We start from the raw sequence: 25,789 nt of genomic DNA, 5'->3' as shown, positions 1-25,789 counted from the left end.
GAGCCACGCACAGCTCCCGGACAGTTCCCGCCGGAAGGCCCCTCGGGGGCTTGCTTCTCTCCTCTTCACCGGAGGTAGGAGGGCTTCCTCCCCGCCCAGGGCCCGGCGCCCCCGGGAGGCTGCTCGGGCTCTGCATCCGAGCTTGCACCTCGGAGCTCGGGAGCCGCCCCGAGCTTGCTCTTTTCTGACAGCGTCCCACGTGAGTGCGCGAGCCTTCCACGTCGGCTCTGGAGCCGGCAGGCGGAATGTGGCGCGAAAGGCGGGCCAGGGCCCGGACCCCCGCCGCACTCCTCCGGCACCCGCGCTGGGAGACGCCGCCCCCGGGACTGGACGTGGGGCGGCATCGCACCCAACTGCTGTCAGACGGACGGTATTTTTGGTCCAGCGATTTTAGCCTGGAGTTTGGCCTAATTCAACTACACAACGTCTCGGAATGTTATTTTGTTTTCCCCAAAGTCTACGAGATGGGAGTAGCTCCACCTCCGGCACTGGCGTGGGCTCCGCAAAGGGCACTGGCTTCAGAGAGGGGGCGGGCGGTCACGGAAGGGCCGGACGCCTCGAGGGTGGGGAAATCTTTTAGGCCCAGCCAATGGTGGGACACACTCCTCTGCGGACAGGCCTCCCGGGTCGCACAGACCTCAGGCAGCCGCGACTGCGATTGGCACAATCAGGCGTAAAAGCCGCTTACCTCAACCATAACGGTTCTTGATTGGCTGCAGCACACACTGTCTTTTCTACAGTCCAAACCCAGAGCCGCTTAGTGATAAATCCCGCCTTAAAAGGCGTTTGATAACAGTTTTACGTGTTGTAAGGCAAACGGTGATTGGTCACAGCGCTCACGGATTCGGTCGGTAGTAAACACAGCGAGCTCCCGGGGCCGTCGATTGGTCGGCGTTCCGGGGGGCCGAGTAAATTCCTCCGGACTCCGCGCGCCGGCTGGCTGTCCTTCTGCCCCGGCCCCGCCCTCTCCCCTTCTCATTGGTTGCAGCTCGTGCGGAGGGAGGAGAAATGGAGCGGAGTAGGCTCTCTAGCGGGCGTCACTTCCGTTTACTGTCGGCCGCCGCCGCGGTGTTCTCAGAGTGCGGCGGCGAACGGGCTGAAGAAGCTGGGGGACGAGAGGCGGGGTGGGCGGAAGGGGGAGGAAATCCCATCGCGAAGACGCCGGCCTGGACGTTCCCGCCTCCTCCGACACTGTCAGGCCGGATCGGAGAAGGGTCACCGCCTCCTCCAGCGAGCAGGGGGGCGGAGCCCGGCTCAGGTGAGGCGACCCTGTCAGCACCAGCGGTGGTGGAGCGCGCGGGCGCGCTCACGTGGAGACCGTTGAGCTCCGGGAGAGCTAGGCGGGCGGCGCGAGCCGGCTCGCGCCTCGGCGTCGGGGCGCGCGCAGACGCGTACCGGTGACCCCCGCCTACCCTGCCACTCTTTCTGAAGGGGTATTGTTACCCTTCGGAGCCGAGGGGCCAGGCGGGCGGGAGGCGGGTTCTTCTGCGCAGGCGTCCCCCAGATCCCGACGCCAGGCTGTCTGCCGGGTGGGGCGGGGGCTCTTGCCCCCACGGATCCGCGGGCAGGCGCCGTAGGTTGCTGGGATGGGGTGGGAAAGGCCCAGGACCTACAGGCTGGCGAGTTAACAGAGGATCTGCCGTCCTACGGGATGGGGTCTGGTGGCTTCGTTGCCCTCTTCGTGGGTCTGTGAGCGTCGTGGTTTCCTTTCACCTGAGCAAGGCCGAGGCGGTCTGGAATCGGGGACCGGCGGTTGACCCTGGAGGGGTGGAGCCAGTCTTTTGGAATGCCCCAGCTTGTGATCTGAGGACTAAACTGTTTCTGGGCATTTATTGAATGTCCACTTTCTCCAGGCTTCGTGCTAGGAGCTGTGGGGGTTGCAGTGGTAAGAACAGCCGTGCCCCCTCTTCCCCTTGTTTGGAGGACAGATTTGTACGTAAATGTTAACATCAGGCAGTGAATTAAGGGGGGGGGGTGGAAGGTCAGTTTTTTCTCTTACCAAAAGAAAGAAAAGAAAAGAAAGAGGTTGTTATAAAGTCAGTCTGCATTCTCTCCTGGTGGAGGTACAGTAAGAAGCTAAGTTCTTTATAGGAGACAAATCCCAAATGTTCATTCGGAGGAAAATTTTTACGGAAAAGACTTAGTTAAGTCTTGATTACTAAGTAATATGCTCCGGTTCTGGTTAATTTGAATGAGTAGAAGGAACCCTTCACCTTCAAGATTTGAAACAAAACTTTTCCCAAAGTACATTCATATACTTTTGGTGGTAGTACATAGAAGATACTGGGATCTTTAGACGTTGAAGAGAATGCTGTGCCTTAGTCATTGATGATTTGCTATCTTTGTACGGACACTTGTGCCTTAGATCCTTAAAAAGGTGTGCTGGCTGTCTTGTCTTCTGGAGAACTTTTCATTTGCTAAAGTCTTGTGATTTCCAAGATGAGGGTGGTTGGCAGCAAGCTGAAAGAGCAGAGGTGGGGGGAAGAGACCAGGTGCGGAGAGAAGAAAGTTCTAGAGAACAGTCCTTAAAGCAAGGGAAGGCCTGCTGCTATTGCTTTAACCCCTGCTGGAAATTCTAGCAAACTTGGGAAGATTGGCCTGGCTACCACAGCCAGCGTGGTGACCTGCCAGGTAAGACAAACTGGTTGGGGACCTGTTCGGGGCCCTTGTGTTCTGCTGAATAAGTGAACCAGGACTTTTTTAAGAGTTCTGAAGTCAACTTGTTTTTGATTTGCCTTTTTTGTTCTAAAAATTGTGTTTAAAACGTAGTTAGCTGGGGATGCTGGCAAGCTGTATTCTGGTCAATTGCGGTACCTCTAGCAAAATTTTGAATGTGATAAGATTTGGAAGAAAAGCATCTTAGAGTAGGGTGTTTTCCTACATTTAGAGGTCACTGCTCTCGAAAGAGACTTTGTTGAAAGACTGTCACAAGAAGTTGAAGTCATTTTAAAAAATTACTTCGATACAAAATGCATGCAAATGTTTTAATATTAAAGTACTTAGCATTGGGGCACCTGGGTGGCTCAGTTAATTGTCCAACTCTTGATTTTGGCTCAAGTCGTGATCTCAGGGTTGTGAGATTGAGCCCTGAGTGGGGCTCTGTGCTGGGCAGGGAGCCTGCTTAAGATTCTCTCTCTCCCTCTCCCTCTGCCTTTCCCTCCCCTAAAAAATAATAATAAAATTAAAAATATAAAAAAATAATAAAGTACTTAACATGAATTATATTGAATTGGAATTCTTCGGTGGGGGTAAGACTTAAAAATATCTTATGTTCGGTGAGACAAAGCTTGCTGTAGTGCTGACACAGAATCTTGAATCAGCCTCAATTTCTCCTTGGAAAGGGAAAAGAAAAATTTAAGATATTGAGTCTGTGTTAGCTTTCAACTTGTATTTTTTAAATGTAAATTTGTTGTGAACAAATACTTTTCTCCTATGTCAGTTTTAAGCATATATTTCTCTTTTACTGTACTTAGCATTTCTCAAATATGGACATTGAATAGTAGGAGCCAAATTTTGTTAGTGTAGCAGGTGGGCTGGAATGTAACACTACACTGCACCTTTTGTCTGAGTATGAAGTGAACTTCTCATATGCTAAAAGACCAGCTGTTTCTGAGTGAACTGCTGCTCTTAGAGTTGTTTTCATCATTTTCATCACTGAATAGTGGCTTTTCATCTCAAGGTCCAATTTTGGGGGGTGCCTTTCATTTGATTAGTTATACATATATTTGCTAAAAGCTTTGATTTATTTTTCTGACAGCTCCAACAGATTCGGAATTGTTTTGGAGTACTGATTTGTTGTAATATAATGGGCATATTGTGCTGTACGCTGGAAGGAAGTCACTATGCACAGCTCACGTCAAGGAGCGGCGAGTTACGCTCCATCTCTTTGAGGCTAGAGTAGCTACATAATTTACTTGGAATTTTTCTGCACAGGAGATTTGACTCTTCTCTCCCATTTATTTATGCAAGCAATCTATATCAGTATAGATCTATGGATATTTATTTTATATATTTGGGGTATAATCCAATACTATTTTATATATCTTTTTGCTCAGATTGTTCCAGTGTTGGCCTTTGGGCGCTCTTTTTCCTGTTGGGTCCCATGTCCCTTTCACATACTCCCATTTTCATGTTTGTTTGTGTGCAGCATTTCCTTACTTCCTGACACTGTAAGATACTGCAGGCTTATCTTGTATATTTTCAGCCCCAGTTCTAGAATCAGCCATTTCTCCAAAGAGCACTAGGTTCCTTTTGTTAGAAAATGGTATTTGAAACCAAGATCTGGGCACCAGGATGCTCAGAGTGGTATTGATTTACATTTCTTTGAAAATTTCTTTAATGTTTAGTTTAATAGAAGATAGGCGGATTCTCATACCTGCTTTTTATTCAATTTGTTGAGATACAATCTTGATAAAAGTATACCAAGAAAAATCCAGAGTCACTCAAATATGTACTTGGAAAAGGGAAGAGTATTTTAGTAGCTTTTTCAAATAACTTTGGATATTCATTTCTGATACTGTAACAGAGCTCAGCAGATGGTATTTTAAGTGGTTGGTTAGTTGCAATGTGTAATCTGAAACCATGTCAACAAACTTTTCCTATTCTGTTACATTGAAGTACATTAGTTTGTATCTTGCACTTTGAATTTTTTTATCCATAACTTATTTTCCAACATCACATTTGGAACATACTGATTCAATGGGTTATGCAGATCTTCCAAATGTTGACACATTTATAATATTAAAAAAATCACATTCCATTAGTATCAGCAATGATCTCATCGGGTTTGAGCACTGGGAAGCTGTGTAACTCACAGTGACATATACAAATTTTACAAAATTCCAATTTTTACCTGAAAGCTTAAATTTTATCATAGGCAACAAATACTGTAAGTTAATTTCCTTGAAGTGACAGGCTCATTTCATTCATCTTCAAGACAATGTCAGGCAAGTACTCAAGTCTGAATAACCAGTTTGTCACTGTTCTTCCAAGTTATAGTGGTATTCCATGAAAAAGGCAATTAGCTCAGCTTACAACTCAAAATCGCACAAGGATTTGTCCTTGCGACAACATTGCCTTTAGCATGCAGCACAGTTACTTCAAGTTTACGTGCCTTCCATTTCATCTCATATAATACTAAAAAAGACATGTATTCAAGAATTGAAACTAACAATAATGAAGGGAAGGGGAGATTCAGTCCCCTGTAGCGTCAGCATTCTTGTAGAATGGCTGTGTCCAGCACACACAGAGACAGCACTCAGGACAGACTGTTCCTGCTGCCCAGTTCAAGCTCCGGTGTCCAGAACTCCCATCAGTTCTTCCAGCAGCTTACTTTTTTTTTTTTTTAAGATTTTATTTATTTATTCGACAGAGATAGAGACAGCCAGCGAGAGAGGGAACACAAGCAGGGGGAGTGGGAGAGGAAGAAGCAGACTCATAGCGGAGGAGCCCGATGTGGGGCTCAATCCCAGGACTCCGGGATCACGCCCTGAGCCGAAGTCAGACGCTTAACCGCTGTGCCATCCAGGCGCCCCCCAGCAGCTTACTTTTATGCTTAGGTTAGCTAGAAACAGTTTCTGTTGCTGCGACCAGGAACCCTGACTGATACTGTCCTCAAGCTGTCAGAAATAGAATTCAAATATTTTTTACAAAAGTTCCCTGACAAGTGATGATAGTCTTGAGTTGGAAATGATATGCCTCTTTGTTAACTTCTCTGACGCTGCGTGGTGATCGTTAATACCCGTGACGAGCATTCGCTATCCAGTACCTGCCTTTCTAGCCTTACCTGCTCTCCAGCCAGAGTAGAACACTACCTCCCCCACTGCAAACCTCTCCCCACTTTTACCTCTGCATGGAATGTATTTTACATCTCACTTAATCCAAATGCAAACTTGTACTAGCTCTGTTGTCCGGGCCACCAAGAAGCTGGAAATAACCTTTGCCTTCTCTGAGCCACCAAGCCCACTTCATCTCTTAGGCGGCACTTAGCGCTCTCCACTTGGTAATACAGTTATTTGTATATGTCGTGTTTCTCCTAAGCCCCTGTGACAGCTAGGACTATACCATATCAGTCTCTGTTCCACAGCACTTAACCTCGAACCAACCAAGCACTTCCGAACGTTGGATAAATGAATTGGTATACCAAATACACAAGCGCCTTCGTGGGCTGTTGCCATCTCTGGGGTTGTACAGCTCCTCCAGTACGTGGCTCCCAAGTTGCTGGGCCTCTTTTCTCCCTTAGTGGGTCAGCTGTTTTATTTGTTTTGCAGCTGTCAATGCACAGCCGCCTCTTGCCCTCATTCTAGAGTTGCCGTAGCTCATCTTCAATCAGGAAACTAGAAAGACTTGAATTTTGTTTGTTTAAAACAAAAGACTGTGAGTGCTTGAGGGACTTTCCTATGAGGAAATCTTTCATACATAGGCTTTGATCTTTATTTTGGATATTCTGAGACTTTCTGGGTTTTGGCTGATTTTAGAGATAGTTGGGACTCTCAGGAAAATGACTGTTGGGTAATAACGGTGTTGTATTTCATCTGTATACCCTCAGCGCTCATTCAGCAAATAATTTACTGAGCTCTATTATCAGGCACTTTGGGAGGGAGAGAGAAAATGCAGTCCCTGCCCTCAAAAAAGCTGTTTTAGTAGAAATAGCATTTTCAGTTTGCATTAGGAATATAAGTAGGGCACTAATACCTTTTCTTATTCAAACGGAATCATGAAGTTCTAGGTCAGCTAATCCCCAGGTATTTTGAACTGGAAAACAAGGTGGCAGAGCAGGGAGAGTTGGAGGATAGGGGGAGATGGTAAGGCATCGGGCTCTAGCTTGAGTTCCCTGGTCATGCTCACTTTTTAGCCATGGATAGAGTCCCTTTTTACTAGACCTGATTTGTCCAGTTTCTGAGCCAGCCCTGACAGAGCAGAGAGAGAGAGATTATAAAATTAGTCAACGCTGACGGATCGAGTTCCGGGGTTGCCGCTGGGCACCTGTGTGCCAACCTACTCCTGGCCGTTCCCTACGTCCACTTAGTCAAATCCGAGCCATGGGTGAACATTCAAGGACTCCAGGACTTGGAGCCCTGTCAGAAGTCCTAGACTGCTTGTCTGGGACCTTGCCTCATTTTGTTCGCTTTACATTTATTTTTGTCTGTACCATCTCTAAAAGTGGAGGAAAAGTTCTTTTTAGTTATTGTTTTCTGCTAGGGTCTTACCTTGCTTAGGGCTATTGAATGTTAAGAATTCCTTAGACTGTTGAGACACTTCCTGCAGGTGGCCACGCTGCAGGTCCTGCTGGCACACACGGAGCTAATCACTTGATATGGTGTGAGATGGTATTTGAGTACCGGTGTGCTTTTCCTTCTGAAGTCAGTATATTATTGAAAAGCATGTGGGTAGGCCAATATATAAGTCAAATAGTTTAAAATGTGCTATTAATTGGTTTGTTCTCCTAGAACACAAATGAACTTTTTTATTAGTCTAAGTAAAGAATTATTAGGAAAGTAAATCTCTTGAGAAAACAGCTCTTGATTATTCATGTTAATATAATGAGCAGTGGGATAAGTGTATTTTCTTAATTATATTTAGTTTGGAAATTACTAAAAATGTGTTCCTCCAGGTAACAAACATGGTAGTGCACAGTCGCCATGAGTCAGACAGTTACAGATTGGTAGATATGCTAGATTACTTGCTGTATCTCCTCCAACTAGTTAGATTCATACTGTCACATTTTGAAATCTTTTAAAGAGACCTGAAACTTTTTTCCTTGGCTTGAGGCTTTAAACATCAGCTTTTGGTAAAACACTTATCTTTCCAGCATGAGCTCTTTTTATCGCTTTTACATTGGACTTCCCAGTTTGCTACGGTTGCTTGGGAGTTTTGAATAAAAATGATCTTGATTCATGATTCTTTTCCATCAGAGCTGAGAGTAACAAATTATATCTCCCAAACTAACTGAATTCTTAAAAAATACGCCTTCTAGATCCACAAAGGTTTTAAGACAGCCATGTTATTTAGGTTTTCTTGAAATTATGTTTTAAACCTTATGTTTGACTTTGTGACAGATCTCACATAAACCAGGTTAAGATAAAAGGGGAATTCATTGGCTCATGAAATAGGAAGTCCTAGGGTGATGCCACCTGTAGTCATGGCTGGATCCCAGGGTCTTGCTGTCATCAGGACATTGTTTTTGGGGTATTGCTTTCTTTTGTATTGGCCTCCTCCTCAGACAGACAAAAATGGCCTCCATCAGTGCTAGACTTACATCTACCTTATAGCTTGCAAGCTGGGTGAAGAGAATCCCAGGGCAGACTCTAACTGGTACCACTTGGGTGTATACCCATCTCTGAAACAGTCACTGGAGTCTTGGGGCCAGATCTCCCTGGATTATTTGTCCCCTCCTGGAACTCAGAGGTTTAGGGCAGTCTAATCTGCACCACAAGCACTAAGAATGGGGAAAAGTGATTTCCCCTAAAGACCTAGTAGGCAGACCAAAAAAAAAAAAAAAAAAGCGTCTCTTGGAGATAGTATTTAAATGTTGATTTGTGAGGAAATGTTAAGTTTTACATTGTTCCAGTTTTTTGTTGCTATGTGACAAATCACTTGCAAATTTAATGGCTTGAAACCAAAATCATTTTACTACTACCTCTAACAGTTCTAGGGGTTGACTGGGCTCAGCTAGATGATTCTCTCTTAGGGTCTGTCATGGGGTTGAAGTCAGACCATGACTGGGGCTGAAGTCACCTTGAAGGCATACTCGTGTCTGGGAGTGAGTGCTGTCAGCTACACTTCAGCTAGGCTTCCTCGTGGAGCATGGTGGCTGGGTTCCAAGAGCAAGCCAGAAAGAGCTGGCAAAAGCTCTGTTGCCTTTTATGACCCAACTCCCAAGTCAGCGGGAGTGGAAGAAAAACAGTGTAATTGCTGCCATCGTCATAGCCTGGCTTCAAGGGGAATGAACACAGACCCCACCTCTGGATAAGGAGTGTCAGTGTCACGTTATTAGAAAGCACGCAGGATGGGCAATCTTCATGTGGCCAGCCGTCTTGGAAAATACAATCTGCTTTACACATTGCCTTATTTCAAGTGACTAGTTTTTATAAAGAACATGAAATATAAATTAGGCGTGGGTTGTCCTTATATTGACCAGATCACTTTGTTGCCTAGTGTATCATACAGTATCACTGGCTCTCTGGCTATCTTTCGCCTTTTCTAATACACCCTGACTTCCTGTTTGTGAATGATCTCAACCCACACTATGTATAATCGGTTAGGCGGATAAATCAACTAGCCTGTCACTATATAAGTAAGACAGAAAAAAAACCCTTCTTCTTCGCTTCCCTAGCACAGTCGGGGGGGGGGGGCAAGCATATAAGAGCTCTTCTAGAGCTTCCAGTAGATGATTTTTTTATTAAACAGATTCCATCCAGTCCTCCTGTCTTGGCCTCACCTTCAGTCTACTTCCCCTGGCACTTCTGCAGCCAGTTCCTGAGCCTTTGGGTAGATAGGGGGCTTCTACGTAAGTCAGATGGTTTTATCCACTGCCAGGTTAGGATTTAGCTCTAGCTGAGTCTGTTGGGACTCATTCATTTACCTGCTCACCAGCTTCCAAAATGCTACTGATACTTCTCTCCCATTCTTCTTTCCCTTGTGGGATTATACCTTTTAAACAACAGCAAATCCAAAAGCTATAGTCTCCTTTTAATGGGGGTAAATGCATGTGTACAGTCTACCATCATCTGTAACTGGAAATCTTACCCGCTGATACTGATCTGCCCCTCTCACTCTTAAGGTTGCCAGAAGACTGGAATTTCATGGAGCTCATTCACTGTCCTTAGGGAATGCAGAATTCTAATTCACTTCTATGGGATAGCTATTCCTCCACTTACACGTTGGTCTTTTCTAACATGCATCCTAAGTGTTAAAAGTGGGTCCTGCAAAGAGTGAAGGGGAGCCCATAAACAGCCAGTAGCTGATCCCACGTCTGTGCATGCTTCCAGGATTGTTAGCTGAATTGGCATTTGTTCCTTATTTGACAGGTTTTTAGTCTGTGTGCCCATCATCAGAAATATCAGAAGCTTTAAAAGGTCCAAGCTTGGCTGTCCACATCTCTTTTCATCACACCCTCTGTGCTCTGACTTGGACTTCAGCTTTTCTAAGTCTTGACACTTCCTTTCTTTGTTTTTTCTGTAGGATCATGGATTTCCCTGGACACTTTGAACAGATCTTCCAGCAGCTGAATTACCAGAGACTTCACGGGCAGCTCTGTGATTGTGTCATTGTCGTGGGGAACAGACATTTTAAAGCCCACCGCTCGGTACTGGCAGCATGCAGCACGCATTTCCGAGCCCTGTTCTCGGTGGCAGAGGGAGATCAGACCATGAACATGATCCAGCTGGATAGCGAAGTGGTGACGGCGGAGGCCTTCGCCGCGCTGATTGACATGATGTACACCTCCACCCTCATGCTGGGGGAGAGCAATGTTATGGACGTCTTATTGGCAGCCTCTCACCTGCATTTGAACTCTGTGGTTAAGGCATGTAAACATTACTTAACGACAAGGACGCTGCCCATGTCCCCCCCCAGCGAGCGCGCCCAGGAGCAGAGCGCCCGCATGCAGCGCTCCTTCATGCTCCAGCAGCTGGGGCTAAGCATCGTGAGCTCAGCGCTCAGTTCCGGCCAGAGTGGCGAGGAGCAGCCAGCCCCCATGAGCTCCTCCATGCGCAGTAACCTGGACCAGCGGACAGCCTTCCCCATGAGACGCCTTCACAAGCGCAAGCAGTCAGCAGAGGAGCGGGCCAGACAGCGCCTCCGGCCCACCATGGATGAGTCCGCCATTGCTGATGTCACGCCGGAGAGCGGGCCGTCAGGGGTTCATTCTCGGGAGGAGTTCTTTTCACCCGATTCCCTGAAAATCGTGGATAACCCTAAGGCTGACGGAATGACCGACAACCAGGAAGACAGTGCCATCATGTTTGACCAGTCTTTTGGTGCTCAAGAAGACGCCCAGGTGCCCAGCCAGTCTGACAATACTGCCGGCAACATGGCCCAGTTGTCCATGGCCTCCCGTGCAACTCAGGTGGAGGCTAGTTTTGAGCAGGAAGCTGCAGCTGAGAAAAGTGGTTTTCAGTGTGAAAATCCCGAGGTTGGCCTTGGAGAGAAGGAACACATGAGAGTGGTGGTGAAGTCTGAGCCTCTGAGCTCTCCTGAGCCTCAGGATGAAGTGAGCGACGTGACCTCACAAGCAGAAGGCAGCGAATCCGTGGAAGTGGAAGGGGTTGTGGTCAGTGCCGAGAAGATAGACCTCAGCCCTGAAAGTAGTGATCGGAGTTTTTCAGATCCCCAGTCTAGCACTGACAGGGTAGGTGACATCCATATTTTGGAAGTCACAAATAACCTAGAACATAAATCCACTTTTAGCATTTCAAATTTTCTTAACAAGAGCAGAGGGAGTAACTTTAGTGCAAATCAGAACAATGATGATAATATCCCAAACACTACTAGTGACTGTAGGCTGGAGGGGGAGGCCCCTTATTTGTTGAGTCCAGAGGCTGGGCCTGCGGGCGGGCCCTCCTCGGCCCCTGGCTCTCATGTGGAGAATCCGTTCAGTGAGCCTGCAGACTCGCATTTCGTCAGGCCTATGCAAGAAGTGATGGGCCTGCCGTGTGTGCAGACTTCAGGCTACCAAGGGGGAGAACAGTTTGGGATGGACTTTTCCAGGTCCGGTTTGGGCCTCCACTCCTCCTTCTCCAGGGTCATGATGGGCTCCCCGAGGGGAGGAGCCAGTAACTTTCCATACTACCGACGCATAGCTCCCAAAATGCCAGTTGTAACTTCTGTCAGGAGCTCACAGATCCCAGAAAACTCTGCCAGCTCCCAGCTAATAATGAATGCGGCCACATCCTCATTTGAAAATGGCCATCCTTCGCAGCCAGGCCCCCCGCAGTTGACCAGGGCATCTGCTGATGTCCTGTCCAAGTGCAAGAAGGCCTTATCAGAGCACAACGTCTTGGTTGTAGAGGGGGCTCGCAAGTACGCCTGCAAAATCTGCTGCAAGACTTTCCTGACCTTGACAGATTGCAAGAAGCACATTCGAGTTCACACAGGTGAAAAACCCTACGCCTGCCTCAAGTGCGGCAAGAGGTTCAGCCAGTCCAGCCACCTGTACAAACACTCAAAGACCACGTGCCTGCGCTGGCAGAGCAGCAACCTCCCCAGCACTTTGCTCTAACCCCGGCCTGTCCAGTCGTGCCGATGCCAGCAGTCGGGCCGGAGCGAGCGGCTCTCCTGGTTGGTGGTTCGTGCCACGGGGCTTGAGGCTTCAGCCCCTCCCCCCCATGGCTCGTGCAAATTCCAATGACTAGTAAGTGGAGAATTAATATGCGTAGCACTTGTGCTGCTGCTGCGTTTCTGAGTGAGACGCACACGTTTGGAGGGACGCGATCCCTGAAACCGAGTTCTTCCTTAGGGTTGAGTAAAGCAGTCAGAAAGTAGTTTGTAATCGATGGCGTTAAAAGTGGCCCATTTAAAAATTAAAAACTGAAGTGCAAAAAAAATTTTTTTAGCAATTTTTGTAAAACTCTGTGAAGCATTTAAGTATATTTCCGATATCCTCTGAAGGGAATATCATATCCCTGTACAGTGATGCAGAACGCACTTACGCGTAACCCGCGGCGAGCTTGTGCCTGTCCGAAAGGAAGGCCCTCGAGGACAGGCCTGTCCGCCACAGATGCTTTAAAGTGTATCATGAGCTAGTCCTAGGCCTCAGAAAGTACTGTATTTTTAATTTTTGTCTCAACTGCAGTCACAGACACTGCACTCTGATGGTGCTGACACTGGGTCCAGAGCGAGCATTCTCCGGACTGTTAGGTGTACTAAGTTTCGAAAACATCACTGCTGGATAGATGTTTTCACAATTTTTCCTGGTTTTAAAAACACAGTTGTAAATGGAGTATGTACGTAGGGAGTGGCAAGTAAGGTGTTGTTTCTGTACGTGCTGTTTTAGCAGTATTTTACCCAACTTGTATTACATATGTTACAGTTCCATGTTTAGAAGTCAGAAGAGCTAGTGTTTGTCTTTGTTCTAATGATGTGGAGTCCTGTTTTGTGGGATCTTTCATGGTGCGTTTCACCCTTTGCTGCATCCAGGCTTTGGGGGCCCGTCCAGCCTGACGCGTCTCATCAGTGACAGGCCGGCTCTCCGCTTTGCTTCTCCGCACTCCTGCCCCTCATGGCATCTTGACCAGGCCTGCGTTACTGTTTTTGTTGCAAACTAACCAAAAATGATGCTAACCCCTCTCCACCGTGGGCTTATGACTTTTATATACTATAGTTTTAAAGTCTAGACCCTGAGCTTTTATCGTTGGTGCCCCAACCCAAGACTGAATATTTCAAATTGTTTAAAATCCAAACGCAGTAGCAGTGTTCCCAGATAAATATTTTCCAGACTTTATAAGAGAGTTGGTCCGCCCAGAGCATGGAAGTCACCCAGGAGCGCCCAAGACTGTTGGAGGAGACAGTCGGGCACTGCCCGGGCCTCCGTGGGCCCCCGCCTCGCTTCTCCAGCTGCACCTGCGCCATCAGGGCTGCGGGCGGCACCTGTGCGAGGCCGAGCCCGGGCTCGAGTGCATCCAGGGGGACAGGTCTCTGGAGAGCTCATGAAGTCAGCCTAATTCATGCGTGAACAGGAGTTCATTTTTTATACAGCTCTTTCAGAGACACCAAACCATTGTGTGTAATCGAAAGAAGTCCTTCGGTTCTTTCTTAGAACTGTTTAGCAAGCTAAGTACATGTAGCCTAAAACAATCAGCATGTGTCTTCTCCCCTTAATCTAGTGTGTGCAGTTACACATCTGTCGGCGGATAAACTCACATTGCTCATAGTCAGGCTTAGCATCTCCTATGAACTGATTCATAGGGAGGAAAGCCAAAAAGGAAACTTCTGTGATTCCTCTCCTTTCCAGCAGACGTGGGAAAGAGACCGCTGGAGGATATGGGATCACGTGTGAAATGCGGTTGTGCGTGCGGCCGTTGTTAGAGTCGTGTTCTGACTGGATGTGAGGGGGCTCTTCACCTACCCCTCTACCTGATGTGGGGACCAGTGTCTTGTGGGGAGATTAACCTGGGGAGGCAGGTGGGTCAAGGTGGAGCACAAGAGAGGCCCTGCCTGGGCCCAGGGAGAGGAGCCAGTGGCGACAGGAAGAGCAGGGGTAGCTTCCCTCCCCTGCCATCTGGAGGGGGAGGTGCCAGGAGGCTGCGCCTCACCTCAGCTCAGCCTTAAGTGGACTTTGCGTTAGGGCCTATCCCTGCCACAGCGCCTGGGGCCCTGCCTCTCCGCTGCTAGGTGGCATCTGGAATCTCTCATCTACCTCTTAGTCCATCGGTTTCTACATGTGAGAAGCAAGCTTTTGGGCCAGTGTCCTCAAACGTGCTATAGAACTTAAAAATAACTCAGCGGTTCCCTGCAAAACCAGTCTCAGGGTTCCTGGGATCCGTAGTTTCTACCTGAATTAGAACTGGTTTTGGGTACCTGAATTTTGATTGGTTAGCCTTAATAATAGCCTGGCATAATCATTTCTGGTGATCAAATCATAAAGTTCTGTCAGGGCACCCATGTCAGTGGTGCTATGCTGGTCAAAATTTGAGATTTTGAAATAAAAAATTTGTCACATTCATGCCTCTAACTAAATATGTGTTCTCTTTTCTTCGCTTAGGTTATTAAGGTTGAAAGAAAAAAGGGAAGTATATGGCTTTCTCTAACCCTGCTTTGACCAGTACTTTTTAAAAAAAATCAAATCTCCTCCAGAATACTCTTAATGCTGTCAGTCACAATTACTGTCACTGCCCTCAGTTCAGCCCCTCTGCTCTCCCTGCACTCTTTCTTTGAGCCGAAGCCCTGTGGGAGGTTTTGTTCTCAGCACACCCAGCCCTCTTAGTCTGCTCGATCCTGCGCTCTCTTCTGCTCCCTTACCTGCCTGCCGGGGTGAGAGCTCCATCTGCTGGCCGGCTTGGCCGTGGGGAAGAGCTGGAACCCGATTCCCTCGCCAGGAGCAGGGCTTTGGCAATGCGAGGTGGTGATCAGAACAAGGGCATCCACCTGGGGGGCGGGGCTGGCGGAGGGGATGGACAAGGGAGCAAAGTGTGAAGGTGCTGAAATGGATTTTAAAATAAAAATTAAACTCACCTACCTCCAGTTATTCTTGACCAAAACAATAACAGTACTGTGACCTTACCTGGTTCTCTTTGCCACGTATATTCAATCTGATGGTCTAGGTAGCAGATTTAAGTGCCATGGTCACCCTGGGCCATGGCTGTCCCATCCCCGTGAGGGACAAGTGAAGGAGTTGAGGAGGAGATGAGGGGTAAGGTGGTTTGGACAGGTTCTAATAGTTCACCTGCTGGGGGTGAGGGCTGGGGGCGGAGCAGAACCCACAGGCCACCAGATGCCCTGATTTTAGAAAGGTAACCAGATGCCCTTGTTAGCTGCTCCTAGGTACAGGCCCACACAGTCTCTCAGAGAATTATTTAATAGGATCACATACTTTTGGCTCAGACGTTTCCAACCACAGAAGTGGCAAGCCCGTGTATCAGCACCAGTCTTCCTTCTGCGGGATCAGAACAGACTTTTTTGCTTGGCTCCCGTCCTGTGGGTCCAAATCAAGCCGGTGCTCACTGACAGGCTGCAGGGGCACGGTGGGCTCCTGACCCTCAGCTTGTCCTGTCTGGCTACAGCTTGAGTTCGCTGGGCATCGGCTCCCCTCGCAGGCCGGCCAGCAAGTTGTTAGCTGCCAACAAGGACATGGTGTTTCGGGTTCCATAGGTGGCGCTGCCAATGTGGGGCAGGATCACTGGAAAAGGGAGGAGGAGAGGGAGGTAAGGCTGTTTCAGGAGCCTTCAAGTGGGCCCTGTTTGCCTGAGCAGGGGCTGCAGTGAGAAGAATAAAGAGAACCTGCCTTAGTATCCCTTTGATTTGCCTACTGTCCTTACGCGCTCCACTCCTGTGGGGCTGAGGGTCAGGGGACCGGTATCGGGACTCGAGGCTACTGAAACCCACATGCAAGGGTAGGAAGAGATACGGATCCTAAATACAAGGATGTCGAGCCCAGAAGGGGTCTCGGAGCCTGTCCAGACACAGCCCTGCAGATGTCAGATGGTGAAACCAGGAACCAGTTCAGCCTTGAAGCTTCAGTGCTGATCACCCACCCCTGTGCCCCTGAAAGCGGTGCCACAGGGCTTCCGATCCGCACAAATAACTCTAAGACTCAACGGCGGACAGACCAGCTCCCTCCAGCCCCACTGCAGAGCAAGTAAGGTCACTTGTCCCCAAAGGACGCCTTTCGAAAGCAGTATCCAGGGCCCTGAGCTGAGCTGCCAGGACTGCGGGGATGGACGGTTTTCCCCATTGTGGGCGATAGCCCAGACGTGACAGCCAGTGTTCCTCCTTTCAGCCTGGTATGGACGGTGGGGACAGTGCAGTTTCCAAGGGCTACAATAATGGGGGCAATCCCTGTGGGGAAGGCAGCTAAGGACCTTCTCTGTGGGTTTCCATCCCACAATGTACATAAAGGACAGGGACTGGCTTAGACCCTACAGTTACGTAGGAGTCTGGAGACAGAAGCACACCAGTGACCTGGACAGACAGAACTTAACATAAAGAGCTGTTAACCAGGTACGAAGTAACTGGGGAGGCTGAGAAGCAACCACTGAGACAGTGCTTCCCAAAGTGCAGTCCTAGGCCCCGCAGCTTGGGACGCCCCCCACTGCATTGCGGTGTGCCAGCGTCACTAACAGCATCAACACGTACGGTCCCAGGGGTGTCCCCCTGTGCTCGGTACTGCTCACGGTAGCTTTGCACCCGGCACCCCTGGGCCACCTCTTAACTCCCGCGGGCCCAGCAACTGCATGTGAAACCGCAGTTCTCACCACAGTTCTTCAGGGTCAGGAGAGGGTGGTCTGTAGGCAGCGGTTCCGGGGTCGTCACATCCAGTCCAGCAGCTGCAATCTGCCCGCTAGCCAAGGCCTGGTACAGGTCGTCCTGGTTCACCACATCTCCCCTGGGAAGGACAGTGGTGCCACGGATGCCCCCAAGCTCCCTCCACCCAGGCCGCCTGTACGGCAGACCAACCCACGGACTGGATTTCCCCACGGCCCAGGCACACTTGGCTCGACTTTTAAAGTGTAAGCCTGAGAAGCGCTTCTCTACAGTAAGTCCGTACAGTACGCGGAGAAGCCCAGCCCCACCACTCCAGCTGAGGGACCTTGGGCAAGTGCGTCACCTTCCTCTGTAAGACGGGGAGAATACACCCAACTCCCAGGCGTGCCGGGAGGATTAGAGCTTACCAACCCCCTTGTGCGGGAACAGGGCCCACGATCTGCATCTGTGTGGGGCCCCATCCGGGGGGGTCTGCCCGAGAACGTGCTGAGAACCGCGGCACCACGCTGTTGGGCGCAGGCCGAACACTGGGATACACCTAACTACATCCATGTGCGTGAGCAGCCCTCCCTCCTGTGACTGAGCCCCTGAAGGAAAGAAATGACTGGCTCGAGACCGGATGCCGAAGTCATCCTCGTGCAGGAGGCAACAATGCACCGTGCCCCGCCCGGAACCGGGTCCTGCAGGTGCTCCAAACACGGAAGCTGAGAAGCTGTCTCAGCACGAGCCCTGCGCTCCCGCGCGTTTTACTCCCCATCCGGGTCACTCCTTTGTGGCTAAACATTAATAATTACAGGGGCCTCTGGAGACCTGAGGGGGACCCCATGAAATCCCCTCCTTTGCCTTTACTTGCCTCCACACTGATTTAAGCAGGTTCAAAGGGCCCCATCCAGGCAGGGACTTGAGTGGCAGAGAGGGAAGGTCTGCCTCTGTAACATGCCCAGGGGCCTGAAGCCACCCTGGGGACACTGAGAAACCTTGACAAGTTGGGTTTGGGTCTCTCTTTCCAGAAGCACCACGGTTCAAGCTGTCACTAACTCAGACAGACAGACAGACAGACAGACCCAGGCTCAGCGTTATGGGAAGTCGGCCTCTGAAGGGCTGTTAAGATCGTCACACCCAACCCTCTGCCCAAGGTTACCTGGTAACTCACCGCTATCCCGCTATCCCGCCTCCACTCCCTGAACAGCTCTGCCACGGGCCTAGCCCTGAGCAACGGCTTGCAGAGCTGCTGGGAACCAGACAGGCCAGGCCTGCTCTGACAGCTCCTCCCCCAGCCTGGGGCACTCCTTGTGGCCTTTACTGTACTTCAGAGCTGGGGCTCACTGGTGGGTTGGCTTAGGGAGTGGTAAGCTCCGCCCAAGGTCTCATGGACAACCCACGGCAGGAAAGCCCTGGATCACAGAGGCAGGGACAGCCCCTCTCTAGGCGTTCTCGGTGCCCCAGGGAGCCTGGGCGGCCCCAGCGTACCTGCTGATGTTGACAAACACAGCCGTGTGTTTCATCTGCTGGAAGAAGTCCTTGTTGCAGAGCCCTTTGGTTGCAGGTGTTAAGGAGCAGGCCACGATGATGAAATCAGACTCGGCGGCCAGCTTGGCGGTGGACACTGGGAGAGGGCAGGGCTCCGTGAGACGCCAAGTCCCAGGATGGAGATGGCAAAAGGATGGGAGACCAGACCCTTGCCTCCTCCTGCCAAGCTGGAAACTCCTGAGATGCTTCCTGAAGGCTTCATGTCTACTGTATACCTCTGATAACCGTACAAAGTTGACAGCTGCTCCTGGGGTCCTCGTGTACTACCTCATTCATCCAGCCCCCTGGTCTCACAGATGGGGAAACTAAGGCCAGAGAGGGGCAGGATGTTCAAGGTCACCACCTTCAGGGCCCAATGTGCCAAGGGGGTGAGGAATGGCTAAAATCCAGCTGCCCTCTGCTCAGGACACCGTGCACCTTGCTAGGGGGCTGATCCACGGACACAAGGCTGGGGGACAGTGCTCACCAGTTTATTAGGGAAACTGGGAGTCAAGGCTCCCAGCAGTTCCTTACTTCTGTCACCATCCCCGCTGCTCTGCCCAGGCATGGACAGTGGTGACAAGGAACTCTGAGAGAGGAAGCCTGGAGAGCTCTTGGGCATGAAGAGAACTCACCGTGTGGCCTGGGTACATCGCTGTGCTCTCCAGCTGGGCCCCTGCATCCAGGGGCAGGTGGCTTAGCTAGTACCTGAGGGACGCCACAGGCTCAGATACACTTGCCTGAAATGCTGCCGCTACAGAAATTCAGAGACCGCTCTCACCGAGCGCAGACGGGGCTCCTGCAGAAATCACGGTTTCACTTACCAAACTCTGCCTGGAATTCTGCAGCTTCCTGAGGCCTGGGCTGGCGCCCCGTGTACAGAAATCTCTGGATGCCAAATGGCTTCAGACGCTGAGCAATGGCCTGGCCTGGAGGCAAAGAGAGTCCTGGCTTGTCCCCAACCCCTCAGAGGGCAGGAGCAGCACCCAGTAGCTCCAGGGACACGGAGCCCCTGGGGTGGGGGTGGGGGTGGGGGAGGTCTTTTCATCAGCATACTTCCAACTGTAATTGGTCCTGCCCCAGTGTAACCAGCCCCCCACCAGCCCACACTGCCCTTGGGGGGCCCTGTGACAGCCTTTCAGAGACCTGGAGGCAGCACCACAGCTCTTCTGTGGCTGTGACCGGCTTATGCTGTCCCCACATAGTCCTGGGCACCCTGAGGGCCATTTGTTTACCGTCCCTGAGAACTGGGCCTGGCATCCCAGCAGCAGTCTGACCAAGCAGTCCCCTCCCTCCTTCTGGACCCTCTGCTTTTATTAACGCAGCCCAAGACCTCTTAGGACTTTTCGGTGGCCTGGCCAAACTGCTAACTCACCCCAAATCTTTTAACACATTTTCACATGTGCTGCTCCAGAGACAGGCTTGGGTTGCTGGATTTTCAGAATCAGAACGTGCCCCAAAGCTGGTGGGTTACTCCAAGCAACTCCCCGGTGTGAGAGGCACTGCTAGCTGGCCAGACTGTCCGTCCTCTCCATCCTGACCCTCACCTCTGGACCAGGTAGATGCCGGAGACCCACGGACAGCCCCCTGGCTGAGCTCAAGCCTTTCTGCCAGACTTCTCCAAGCAGGGGCCCCCGGGAGAAAAACAGCCCCGCCCCGTCTGCAGAATCACACGTATGCTCTGCCCCCTGGACCCTCTGGTTCCTGAGTGGAAGCTTTACGAGTCAAATGCCTTCCGGCAGGCCTGGGGTAGCACGAGCTGTCCCACAGGAAGCCCCTCCCCAAGGCCCCAACCCAGCCTTCGCCGCTCTCATCTGTTCTGTATGGAGCCGCAACCATAAAGAGTCCTCTCTTCAACTTGCTTCTGTCACCTAGCAAGTTCTTAAGGATCTCCTGTTTTCATTTATTTTTTTGTTTTTGCCTGTGTCTTTATGAAGCTGGGTCTGTCCCTTAGATGTCCCTACTGCATGCAAAGTGCACTGGGAACAGCCAGTGGTGGCCACTCTCTCCAAAGGATGGTCCACACCCAGACACCGGGCACCAGAGACTCAGACGAAGCCAAGGTTGCTGGGGCAGGCCAGCAGGAAGGTGGGGGCCTCACCTATGCGCCCCAGCCCGATGATGCCGACGGTGCTCCCCGTGAGTCCATAGCCACACATCCACAGGGGTTTCCACGAGGTCCAGCCACCACTGTGGGGAGGGGAGGGGTGGGTGAGAGCCCCGGCCTCGGGCAAAGATGAGCGCTCTCTGTGAACGCACAGACCCAGAACCCCCAGGCAGGAGCTGTGGTCCAAGGCGTAGAAGACCCTGCTCTCCAGCTCAAAGGCCAGCCCGTAGCATGAGCCACTGAGCGCTGTGGGTGAGCATCTGGAATGACTCTTCCTTTAAAGCCACTGGATGACACAGACTCCGAGGGCTGGGAGGGGTCTTAGAGGTTCTCAGCCCATTTTGCAGATGGGGAAACCGAGACCAGGAAGGGTGCCCTGCCTGAGGTCACATCCAGCCAGGGCAGAGGTGGGAGCAGCAGGCTGCAAATTTGAGATCTGGGATTCCAAAACCAGTATTCCCAGTGCCCCAGGGAAGCAACACAAAGTAAAGCCATAGGCCCCACCCATTGTCCTGGTTGGACAGACGGATGGAGCCTGCCTTGAGCCACCTCTGAGAAGGGTGCCGACTCCCCGACCAGGAGGGCGAGCGGGACGTGCGGCACCATGTCTCATCCGCCCCGTGCTGCCCTCAGCCTCGGCCCCAGCCCCACCCCGGGGCCCCAGCTCCCAGTCCACGAACCCCGAGGGCCTGCACTGGCAAGTCTGCCAGCCTCCCCGCAGCCACAGTGCCTTCTCCAACCCTGACAGCCAGACCCAAATCCCTGACCAAACCCTCACACCAGGTTTTTCAATTTCAGATTTTAGAAAGGTGCTTTGGTGCATGGTCTCTATTCTACATAACACCCTCAGCAGCGTCTGGAGTGGGACCTGTTACCAAACACCAGTGTATCTGCGGCAAAACACGAATATTCACACGGAGTGAGAAAAATACAGATCCTAAATAGCCTCCTGTTATTTCCAGTCGGGTTTTGCTACCAAGAAATTTATGAAACCACCTTCGGGTTTCCGAGCTGCTGGGATTCCTGCATCCTGAGCAAGGATGGTGGACCTGTGTCCCCTGTGTGCTCAAGAGGAGGCCCCCCTGCTGCTTCTCGCGGGGAGCCTCCGAGCCACACTCCAGCCCCTACTTCCTTGCCAACCAGGCGGGATTGGTCCGCCCCTCCCTATCCTCCTCTCTCATGATTTCCCCTCAAAGCCACGACTCCCCACATTTCTCTTCAGCTCTGCCCTGCCCCTCAGTAGTCTGGCTGAGTCAGTCCCTGCTCACTGGATGGGGCACCCCTGGGGACAGGGATCACATCCGGGCCAGGGGGACCCTGGGGGCTCAGGAACCAGCTGCTGAGCAGGGCCAACTTTCCTGTCAGGGGTTCACTCACTTCTTCACCTCCTCGATGGCTTCTGGCAAACGGCGACAGGTGGTGAGCAACAGGGACATGGCGAGTTCTGCCGTGGCGTCTGTCAGGACATCTGGGGTGTAGCCCACACGGATGCCGCTAGGAAGCAAAGATCTGGTGGCAACACAGGCCTCAGGCACCTTCATCAATTTCTACCTCTGGGACATCTCCTCTGCTCCCTCTTTGCATTGCCCACTGGGAAGCTCCGAGTTGTAAAGGAGCACACAGGAACGGTCAGCCCTCCTTCCTGGTTCGCTTATCTCCCACTTGGCAAAGGACACGAAGATGCCCCAAGTCTGGGGCAAATAACTACTCGAGCTTTCTGAATCTCCTCATCTAACGAGGGAAATAATAATAATACTAGGCTTTCCTACTTCAAGGAGTTGTGGTGAGGGTCAACAAGCAGGCTAATGGGAAAGTGTGCTACCCAGATGTAGTTACCCACAGTTTCTGACTGTTCGGGGCCTGTCGTAACTGCCCTGTGCTCATGTGGACGCATCAATGGTCAGCCCCCTCACAGTCTCACTGAAGGGTGGAGGGGGTTATGAGCAAATAAATACTCAGCTCCCTTTCCCGCTCTGGGGGTCAGCCCTCACCCCAGGCCCTTTCCAGAGCGCAAGCTGCTTTTACCGCTTTTTGATCTCCTCCAAAGCCAAGTGGTCAACGCCCACAGACATGGTGCTGATGACTTTGAGATTGGCTCCTGTTATGCAGAAAAAGCATTGTTTGTATCTTTCCTCGTGGGATTCCAACCCACCCCACTGGGGACATCATGGGGCCATGTGCTTATTATAATTTTCTAAGAATAAGAGGAAAGGCCAACATCTCTGTTCCTCAGCTAGAATCCTGAACAACTGTACCTGACAGACCCGACAATCCGACTTGACTCCTCCGTGTGCAGACTCTGTGGCTGAGGGAGGTGAAGTGGCCGGCCCCAGTCACAAGCTGCCGAGTCGCAGAGCTGGGGTTCGCCTTGGGGGTCTCTGACACTCAGGCCTCCACTCTTACCCATGGGACTATTCCCTCAGTGAAGCCTCCAGTCTCCTTTGACCGCACCTGGGGCCCTACTGTGGACACACTGAGATGTGTCCCACACTACGGCTGAGATGCGACCCTCTCTACAGGGCAGGGCACTAGAAAGCTCCAGGGCCAAGGCATGGATGGGCTCGGCACTGATTCATGAGGGCCCCTCCTCATCCGGCAGCCTCTAAGTCTGAATCTTTCCTCAAAACAACCTTGGGTGACATGTACCCTGGCCCAGGGCTGAGACCCATGGCTGGGGCTAACACATCCTGGGTGCCTGCTGGTGCTTGGCACTGAGATGGGCCCTCCTACATGATACAAACGAGCCCAGAAGGGACAGGGCCTTTCTCGAGGTCACAAAGCAAGGCTGTGGCAGGGCTAGATGAGGGCCCAGGGACTCGGGTGCTCGCCCTCATACCCGCTCCCTCCACACCGGTCTTTGCCCTCCTAGGGCCTCCCTGCAGGGATTCACAGCCAGGAGAGGAGCAATGCCTGTGCCGGAGGGAGCTCCACACAACTGCTCCCTCTGGCCTCGTACAGCAGCGAATGCCTTCAGGACTCAGGTCACTGCAGCCCCGTGTGGAGAGCCAGCCGCAGCAGACTGAGGTGCCCTACGGGGCCAAGACCCCCTCGGAATCCTCCCCAGCCCTGCCCAGTGCACACACCTGCAGCATCCAGGAGCCTCTTGTCCACCCGATCAGAGAGGAGGCAAAGCAGGCCATGGGCCCCCGCCACACCTTGCTCCAGCTCCTTGGCAGGGATTGGCTCATCAGAATCCCAGTGCTCCACCTCACAGCTGAAGACCGCAGAAAGCCCACTCAGAATCAGAAGCCGGGGAGCTCCATAGATGCCCCCAGGCTGCCAAAGGCCCCCGGGGACTGCACTTCCCTCTCAAAGTGAGAAACACTGCCTTCTGCTTGCTCCAGCCTCAGGTTGCCCGGGTCTGGCAGAGGAGTCGGGGTCAGGCATGGGCAGCCTCAGAACTGTCCCGAGAGGCTGGCTGAGGGTAAAGGGCTATCACAGAGTGGAGGTCACCAAGGCCTGACAAGAGCCTGGACTAAAAGGAGAAAGGCACAGGGACAGCTCTCAGCTCAAAGCAAGGAAGAACTTTATCACCCTCCCGGGAGGCCTCATGGCCAGTGGGGGGAGGTGGGCGGTTCCTGCACCAGCAGAGGCTTGCCTGTCCCGTTCTGAGAGTCCATGCGAGGGAGTCACTCCTACTTGCACTCCACCAGGAGGACAAGACCAAAGCAATGCAACATGGAGGGGTCTTAGGGCACACTTCCACCACAGCTCGAGAACAGTGAGTGTTCCCAGTGGTGCTGCCCAGCCTCCCAGTCCTTGCCATTTAATTCAGTGCCCCCGTCACGTATGGCAAGACACAGGAAGGCGGCCAGCACCTCCCAGAACACCCTGCTGCAGCGCCTGGCCGACCAAGCGCCTGGCACAGGCTACCCTTCGTCCTCCTTTCCATGGGCACAGCACTCAGTGCTACAGCTGCACGAGCCCCTGCCATAACCCTGGTTCCTGCTTCTGCCTCCCCCTTCCTCCTCAGTGCGTGCAACCCGGCAGGTCCTCAGCAAAGGTTTTGTTGCACTGAACAAAACAAACGAATCTCATTTTCGCATGCCACTGGTTTCTGAGCTCGGGTTCCACCTTCTCCCTGCCGGACCTTGGCAGCGCAGACCTGGATAACACAGTGCTCCCGCTGCAGTCAGACCGAGCTGAGTTCAAACCCCAGCTCTGCCACACCGCAGCTGTGACTTTGGGCCAGGCACTTAACCTCTCCGTTTGTTCATCTGTAAAGTGGGAATTATAGCACCAACTTCACAGCGTTGCAAGGATTAAGAGTTTATGTCTGTGAAGCACCTGAAAAACTGGCATGCAATCTTCAATTTAAGGGTCACGAGAGGCCCCTGGCAACTGTCCAAAGGGACCAGGCCAGTAACTGCGAAGGTCCCTGACCCTGCCAAAAGTGACCTCTAGAGTAAAGGATTAACAGCCTGCATCTTGCGTCACCGGCGGCCTCCCCTCTCCCCAGGCCTTTCCCTTCACCCACACTGCACGTGCCAGCAGAGTTGAGGGTCCCGGCGTCACTGCAACAGGCCTGGACAAGGCTAGGCCGCAGAGAACTTTCTTTAAGCCTCCCAAAACTCTATCACCGGCCAGGCCGGGCACAGGTTGCCAAGGCCGGCCAAGACGCAAGCGCAGGATCCCGGCTCCCTCCGGCCCCTGCACCTTCCGGTCCTCCCCACCAAAAATAAGTGGGGTGTAAGGAGGCCGCCCCCAGCCCGCCTGGAGACGCTGAGTCACCCCGTATGCGGGGTGCCGGAGATCCAGGGCAGGGCCCGGGCTCCGCAGCCCCTTCCCCGACACCACCCCCAGCCTTGACCCCGGCCCGGGGACTCGGCGTGCCGCGAGGGTGCGGGGCTCTTACTCTGCGGCCTGGGTGAGCGCGGCCCAGCCCTCGCGGGGGATCCTGCGGGTAACGAACACCTTCATGACTCCCACCGGCCTCATTCACCTGGCAGCCGCAGGACACTGCCCCGGACCGCCAGACGGAAGCGGGACGCGACGGGAGGCGGGGCGGGGCCTCGGAGGGGCGGGGCCGGAGCTGGGCGGGCAGGAGAGCCAAAGGCTGCAGGGGCGGGGAAGGAGCGGAGTGGGGGGAGGGCGGTAGAGAGGGGGAAAGATAAGGGGGGAGTGGCGGGGCGGGGAGAGGGAGCCTGTGGGCCTCGAGGAGCGGGGACTGTGTGTGTTCAGGGAGTGGCAGTGACAGTGTGACTTTTTGTGGGGTGTAGCTGTGGAGCCCCTAGGTGTGTGCCTCGTGAAGGG

At 52.1% G+C, this 25,789-nt stretch overlaps 2 protein-coding genes across 2 annotated transcripts; one reads left to right on the top strand and one right to left on the bottom strand.

Annotated features, from left to right (window-relative positions):
• Positions 1-1,038: 1,038 nt before the first annotated feature.
• ZBTB5 (zinc finger and BTB domain containing 5) lies at positions 1,039-15,170 on the top strand. The gene is made up of 2 exons (XM_040631612.1): positions 1,039-1,258; positions 10,183-15,170. Exon 2 carries the CDS (start codon positions 10,187-10,189, stop codon positions 12,218-12,220), a length of 2,034 nt encoding a protein of 677 aa, XP_040487546.1. The 5' UTR covers positions 1,039-1,258; positions 10,183-10,186; the 3' UTR covers positions 12,221-15,170.
• Positions 15,171-15,498: 328 nt separating this feature from the next.
• On the bottom strand, positions 15,499-25,550 carry GRHPR (glyoxylate and hydroxypyruvate reductase). The gene is made up of 9 exons (XM_040631613.1): positions 25,392-25,550; positions 23,620-23,750; positions 22,562-22,634; positions 21,914-22,030; positions 20,531-20,619; positions 19,254-19,358; positions 18,391-18,526; positions 16,911-17,041; positions 15,499-15,835 (listed from the first exon to the last, which is right to left on the bottom strand). The coding sequence occupies exons 1-9, from the start codon at positions 25,472-25,474 to the stop codon at positions 15,714-15,716; spliced, it is 987 nt and encodes a 328-aa protein (XP_040487547.1). The 5' UTR covers positions 25,475-25,550; the 3' UTR covers positions 15,499-15,713.
• Positions 25,551-25,789: the final 239 nt, after the last annotated feature.

The sequence above is a fragment of the Ursus maritimus genome, unplaced genomic scaffold (assembly GCF_017311325.1).
Source record: "Ursus maritimus isolate PB19 unplaced genomic scaffold, ASM1731132v1 scaffold_17, whole genome shotgun sequence".
NCBI classification, from domain to species: domain Eukaryota; kingdom Metazoa; phylum Chordata; class Mammalia; order Carnivora; family Ursidae; genus Ursus; species Ursus maritimus.
The sequence above is the reverse complement of the archived record's forward strand: the minus strand, read 5'-3'. Positions and strand labels throughout refer to the sequence as shown.